This window comes from Sinohyriopsis cumingii, chromosome 1 (genome assembly GCF_028554795.1).
Source record: "Sinohyriopsis cumingii isolate HCF-2022 chromosome 1, ASM2855479v2, whole genome shotgun sequence".
Lineage (NCBI taxonomy): Eukaryota > Metazoa > Mollusca > Bivalvia > Unionida > Unionidae > Sinohyriopsis > Sinohyriopsis cumingii.
In genome coordinates this window covers 111,704,993-111,711,527 of record NC_142961.1, presented here as the reverse complement: position 1 = coordinate 111,711,527, position 6,535 = coordinate 111,704,993, and the positions used below count along the sequence as shown (strand labels likewise).

At 36.4% G+C, this 6,535-nt stretch overlaps 1 protein-coding gene across 1 annotated transcript; it reads left to right on the top strand.

Moving 5' to 3' along the window:
- Positions 1 to 1,525: 1,525 nt before the first annotated feature.
- On the top strand, positions 1,526 to 5,944 carry LOC149807621 (growth arrest and DNA damage-inducible protein GADD45 alpha-like). The gene is made up of 6 exons (XM_089968920.1): positions 1,526 to 1,658; positions 2,837 to 2,938; positions 3,474 to 3,594; positions 4,181 to 4,426; positions 4,737 to 4,910; positions 5,278 to 5,944. Exons 1-4 carry the CDS (start codon positions 1,615 to 1,617, stop codon positions 4,388 to 4,390), a joined length of 477 nt encoding a protein of 158 aa, XP_089825046.1. The 5' UTR covers positions 1,526 to 1,614; the 3' UTR covers positions 4,391 to 4,426; positions 4,737 to 4,910; positions 5,278 to 5,944.
- Positions 5,945 to 6,535: the final 591 nt, after the last annotated feature.

The following is a 6,535-nucleotide window of genomic DNA, read 5'->3' as shown; positions in this document are numbered from 1 at the left end:
AGACTCAAACCCACGCAGACAGAGGTGAGATGGCATTGATCCGTAACGGGTGAGCGCTTTAGACCACTCGGCCATTCTGGGCCCCAGTATGGCTAGTACATTCTAGGCTTTAGTGTCCTACTTTTATGACCAAGGTCTCTAATGTCAATGTCTTTTACAGAATGCCATCTTCAGTGTAAACGTAATCATCTCACTTTAGTTACAGGTTTTCGAGTACAATTTGTACAACTATTAACACCGCAAATACAGCTGCTACAAGATCATGGGGGACTGGGCTGCGATTTTCGTTTGAGTCTAGGTATTTTATTTTATTTTCTCTCAAGATAAATATTTTTCTTTCAGATAATATAATGGATATATAATCGTGTTATTATGCTGTAAATCAAAGCCAAAAGTTTTTTTGGGTGTTCCTCTAGCTATGACATCAATAAACAAAATCACGCACATGCATGCATACATGCATTTGAATATCATTTATAAGCTATTCCAAAGCTGCTAGCCGGGTCGATTTTATTCCACCAGGTTGCAGCTATTTAGACGACACTTAATCTAACTCCACCCACCCACTTTCAAGACAAAACAATGCCTGCGATATGACTGGCTTGTGGATGTACCCTACCCATTATGACGATTTAATCATAAATAAAGTGTGCATAGCCGATTTCGAGTTTTCTTTCTTTTATTATTTTTGAACTTTATTTTTTTTAATTTACATACATACATACATACATACATACATACATACACACACATACATACATACATACATACATACATACTTACTTACATTCACGCACACACATACATACATACATACATACATACTTCTGCGACATTAAGAGCATGAATTTAATTTGTACAAATAACTTGTGGGTATGAATTTCATGGTTTTACGGAACGTTACATTTTCTTTGTTGCTTATATTGGTTTTACGATAGAGGGTCGTTAAGTGTTCGCTGGCCCTTAATATTTGTTGCATATAACAAACAACATATCCGCGAAAATTGGTACCCTGCGAATAATAGTGAATTCGCAGTATCATATAGAATATTTTGTATACTTCTAATCATATTAACGTAAACATTTTACAAATTCGCTGTTTAAAAATTGGTTTAATCACATCTATGGTAATGACCGACGTTAACAATGCATCAAGTATCGATATTTAATGCTGCTGCGTGACAGTTCATTGATCTTACCTGTACGTGTCTAAATAGCGATCAGCAGGCTTTCACGTTGGGAGAAACATATATTAAACCCATGTCTTTCTGTTCTGTTGTTCATTAAACTGAAATAATTGTTAAGCTGTCATAGAGAAATTCCATTAAGTACATCAAATGAATCATAGTTTTACACGCAAATTATTCCCATAAAACTTTGTCTGTAAGACAAAACTTAAGTTTAAAACGTGAATCATGCAGAGGTCGTTAGTAAGAGTTATCCAATCAAATTAAAGGTGGGAGGAGTTTCTTAAAATAGACATATAAATAAGGCGAGAGTGCATGTTGAATGTCATACATATCAATGAGGAGAAAGAGGAGCAGTGACGTTAAGATCACAGCGTAGTACAGCGGAACAATTTTATCTCTGTTTGTTTGTATTTATAACTGAGGTATGACTCTTCCAAAAGTAATGGATTTAGCTGAGATTAAAGAAACGTAAGTATTTTTTCACATTTTAATATATTTTTTTTAATGTCACTGTCTTCCAGAAATCCAGTCAACATCAACACAGGTCATGCAAGAACTGTTGCAATATTTGGCTTTCTAGCATTTTTAGCTACCCGGAAATTTACAAACAAGTTATTAGATTGGACGTTAGACAGTTGATAAGACGTTTTTCTTGTGGGAATGTATCTGTTGTTAATAAACTTCCTCAAGTGCTTTCTTCCAACAAAGACGTGATCATGTACATAAGTAATTGAAATAATTTAATACAGAAACATATTTCAATTTTGCATACAAAATTCTCAAAGTAGATAGATACTTTTGATACAGTGAATTTATATGCACTTTGTTCCATATGGAAAAAAATCATCCTTGACCACGTGGCTGCTACCAGTACGTCACAACTGGTTTGCATCACCATCCTCCACGTGGGATTCCTACAACAGTAGTGTTTTATAATGCGCCTGGACTTTGTACGATTATACAGATCAGTTGATATACAAAATCATCTTGATATTATCTAGATCTACCGACATTGAAACATATATATTATGGACTTTGTCCGCAAAATTAACTGTACTGGGAGATAGCCCTGACGCGTGACTCGACTTGCATTCCTTTGTCTCGAATAATCATGCTTCAACATGTAATCAGAGCATCTTTACCACTGGCACAAATACAAAGGAAAATGAACATCTGTTGCGTGTTAGTAAAGCAGCTCATTTCTTTGATTTTATCAGCATAAGAACTCCGCTGACACTTATTTGTCGAATGTCTATTTTAGTGTACACGTACTTTAAGTAGGGCAGTAATTGTATTTTTTAAACTCGTTTCACGTTATGTCTACTGTGTAAATTTCCACGACTACTTTAATTATTTCACCAAAATGTACACTTGCCATTTGCCAAATGTTGTTGTGCGCCCAATTCATAACGACACATCTGTTACAAAGCTGCTGCGTGTTTGCGGAGGCACACAATTTGACCCCGCCAAGTTCAAACCCAGTTCATAGAAGTGATCAGCTGTTCACCAGGGAGCGGAACGGACTGTTTTCTTGACCTCGCGCGTTGTGCAAGACTTTATACGCCCATGTAGTAACTGAATACACAGAACAATAAACTTTTTTCACTGCGGTAAATAATAGGTTTCCCGTTTCTTTTGATTTGCAGTACAATGACCATTGGAAAAGCATTGGGTGAAGTGTTAAAGCGAGCTTTTGCAGAGGATCGAGCCATCTGTGGCGTCTTTGAATGCGCACAGTATCTGGAGGCGTAAGTAGATTTCAATATTGTAGACTAGCACTTTGCTACTACTTTGTGATCCTACTGTTGAGTTGAATCATGCTCTTTGGATAAAGTTAGATATCATACTTTTTGAGGTATGCAAACAAGACCAAATAGTAGTTATTATAGTGACATACGGGGGGGGGGGGGGCGTACCGCCTCGGGTGACAGCCAGAAAGGGGGTTGTTGCCACAGGGAGAGTTGAAATACCAGTACAAGTTTTCAAAGCAAATGCAAAATTCGCCAATGTTAGTTATTTCCAATTTGCATATGACAGCACTGTACCATTTAAAAAGTCTACTTGCAAACATAATATATTTTTCTGTGTGTTTACATTTTCAAATTATTTGTGGAGGTGCCAAAGGAAGGATTAGCCCCAGGTGCCAGTTACTTTAGGTACACCACTGATATATATATATATATATATATATATATATATATATATATATATATATATATATATATATATTAAAATTTTGATTGTACCTGAGTTAGTTTTAAGATATTTTCATTTTTATTTCAGCGATCCAGAAGGAGTGCTTCTTTGCATTCTATCAGAGGACAAATCACAGGACCTTGCTGTTCGAATCCAGCACACATTGTTTGAGGCTTATTGCAGAGAGCACGAGATCAAATTTGTCAAGGTATATTAATCAATTTTATTTTTGCAGGTGCAAATACTTGGATTAATATCGTTACCATCAGCTGTACTTACTTATTGGTAATGAATGATGAATAATCCTATGTAAGGCTTATTATCAAAACCTCGAAAGGAGCCAGTTGACTGACTGGCTTTGGCAAGTTAATAAAATTTTGTAAATATTGCTGGCCAACAATTTGACAAAATCAATATTGGACCTGGTTTGTGGATAGTTGATACATAAAAGATTAAGATTGTACCATGCAGTGAAAAGCTGCACCAAGTGTCATGGATCGTGCTATTTTAAACTCTGTAGTTCATATGCTGAGAGCTGTCTCATCTCGTAATACGGAAACAAATCCAGATGCTTTGTAATGTCTTCTTGGTGGTAACATCTGACATTCCGTCTTTTTGAGAAAGACATGCAGAAATATTTTGATAGAATTTACCCATAATACCCATTCCTTTTAACTTTTCCAACAGACTTTAATCAAATGCGATAAACGTTGTTCCAAAATCTGAGATCTTAGTGTTTTGTGAAGAGTTTGATTATAGTTTGTTGTACGTTTGTGCATCTGTTTATTTTGCAGACTGACAGTTGCCAGAAATTATCTGTAATTAGCTCCAGTGCTAAATCAAAAATGGAATCGTGCCACAGTCTGGAAAGACTGGATTTCAACTGTGTTTTGGTCCGGTGTTCAAACATTTTGAGCCCAGAGGAGGAGTTTGTAGCAGAATACTGTGAAAATTTCCTACTTGGTGGACTTGCCTACCCCGCCACTGTTCAAATTCCTGTTTGAAGTCTCCCAATAACTTCTTCATGGATTAAAGTGCAGGTTAGTTTAAAATAGTTATACACGTTTGTCTTCTATCGCCCCAGTTTATTTCTCATTCATATTTCTCTTCCACCAGCTTTGGTTTCCGCAAATTTATTTATTTATTGAAATGTACAATTAAATTTTTCCTTAATTGATAATGTCATTTTTATGATTTAAATGCAACAGTATGAGTTATATAGGAGTGGTTTTGTTCATTCTCATTAATTTGAATGATTATACAAAAAGATTTGTAATATATTTTCATAACTGGAAAATTTTAAAACACAACATGTACCATATCTGAAAAGTGATGTTTCCATTTTTTCAGGGCTTCCAGCCCCAAAAGCACTGACCACATCAGATGTCCTGTTTCAAGAGGTGTTGCTGTATTTACTAACAAATACAGCATGGACTAGCTGTTACCATGGATTTATGTGGGTCTCATGACCAGTCATTAAAATGTTTGAACCGGTGACACGTGTTACTGCAGCCCTTATGCAAGGTGTGTATGGTGGGATAATTTGGCATATACGTATTTTTTAACTTTTTGTAATGAAGAAATATATCAAGATGCTGGAGTCTTTTATTTTCCATCATTGAAAGAAATGTTATGTCACATCATCGTATGTTTAAAGTTGTATGTATGGCATCATTTGGTTACGATGTAAGCATGTATATGTAAATAAAACTTTACTGTTCAATTATATTTTTTCAGTCAGTTGATATGCAACAACTATTAGACATCTCGACCAAATGAAGATGTCAATTTAATCACATGTACATATACAGCTTGATTGAAGACGTAACAATTTATTGGACAATTAATGCAGATGAACATAATAACGTTTTTATTTAATTTATATTTTCAGATGCATATGGGATTATTTTACTCAATCAGCAGTTCCGTCTGTCGCTGACATCACCGTGGTTAACAGAAGAATAGATAATGTCGTGTCGTCACCGACCATGCATATAGCTCCTGTGCGTGTCACGGTTTTGTGAGCTGATTGGATAGCTTCATCTCTACCTCCTTCCTCAAATATCATTGCAGATAAATGACTTACAGTCTTTGTTTTGCACAAGGAGTTCGTGACAGCAATGAAATGTGTTCGTGGTGTGAAATTCTTCTATCCCTTGGTGTTCTTACAGTCTCCATTGGTCAATGTGGCCATGTGACTCGTTACCAGGATGTGCGTCTGTCTTCCCGAATCGATCGTCTGCTGTCCCGTTTTCTACCGGTTGCACCCAGTCTGGTTTTCTGTCCGGTGTACGATTCCATACGATGTATTAAAGTCCTGATAGTATGCGTGCGTCTGCTGCTGGTATTGAGTGGCTCTAAACCAACATATCGTCTTTTGTAAAGTGTCAGTTGTTTTAAAATGTCTAAAATACAAAAGAAATGACAAAAGAACAACAAACAGAACTGGAAAAGAACGTTGTTACTATTAGGTTTTAACTTTTTGCTTCTGACGAACACTTCTTTGTTTTAGTGAAGCAATACTTATAATTTTCCATTAAACTTATTCATTACAAAGAGTACTGTCTTGAATACTTGCTGCATGGTATCTAACCCACACACGCACATCTCTCTCTCTCTCTCTCTCTCTCTCTCTCCGTGACCCTTCTACAACCCATCTGCCTTGCTTTGCCACGTTTGGTTAAATTCTGCGTTCGCCGACCTTGACGCACTAAAGTTACAATTCCAAGTGACGTAATGAGCTGTCTACAACAACCCACTGTTGTTTGCCTCAAGCTGAGTAAAAGTGCAGCAGATATACTGATATTAGTAACAATTATTTCTTGAATAGATTACAGGAATTGCAGCAGAATAACAGAGTTTTATGCACTGCTTTTGCTTTAGGCATTTTTTTTCCGAGTCCTCGAGCGGTGGCAAAGGCATGAAATATCGATGCTTGTGACGTCATAATTTAAACTTGCCAAACGAAAATGCTTGCTTTATTGAAAGTTACATTTTTAAGCGTTGCACATGGTTTTACATCCGGGTCTTTAACATGGGGCTGGTAATAAAAGCGCAGCGTTAACGCGAACGGCACCTTAACACAATAGTGCCTATATGGTTACATAAGAATTGTTGGGGGTTTTGTTGACGGCACTTGTAACATATTA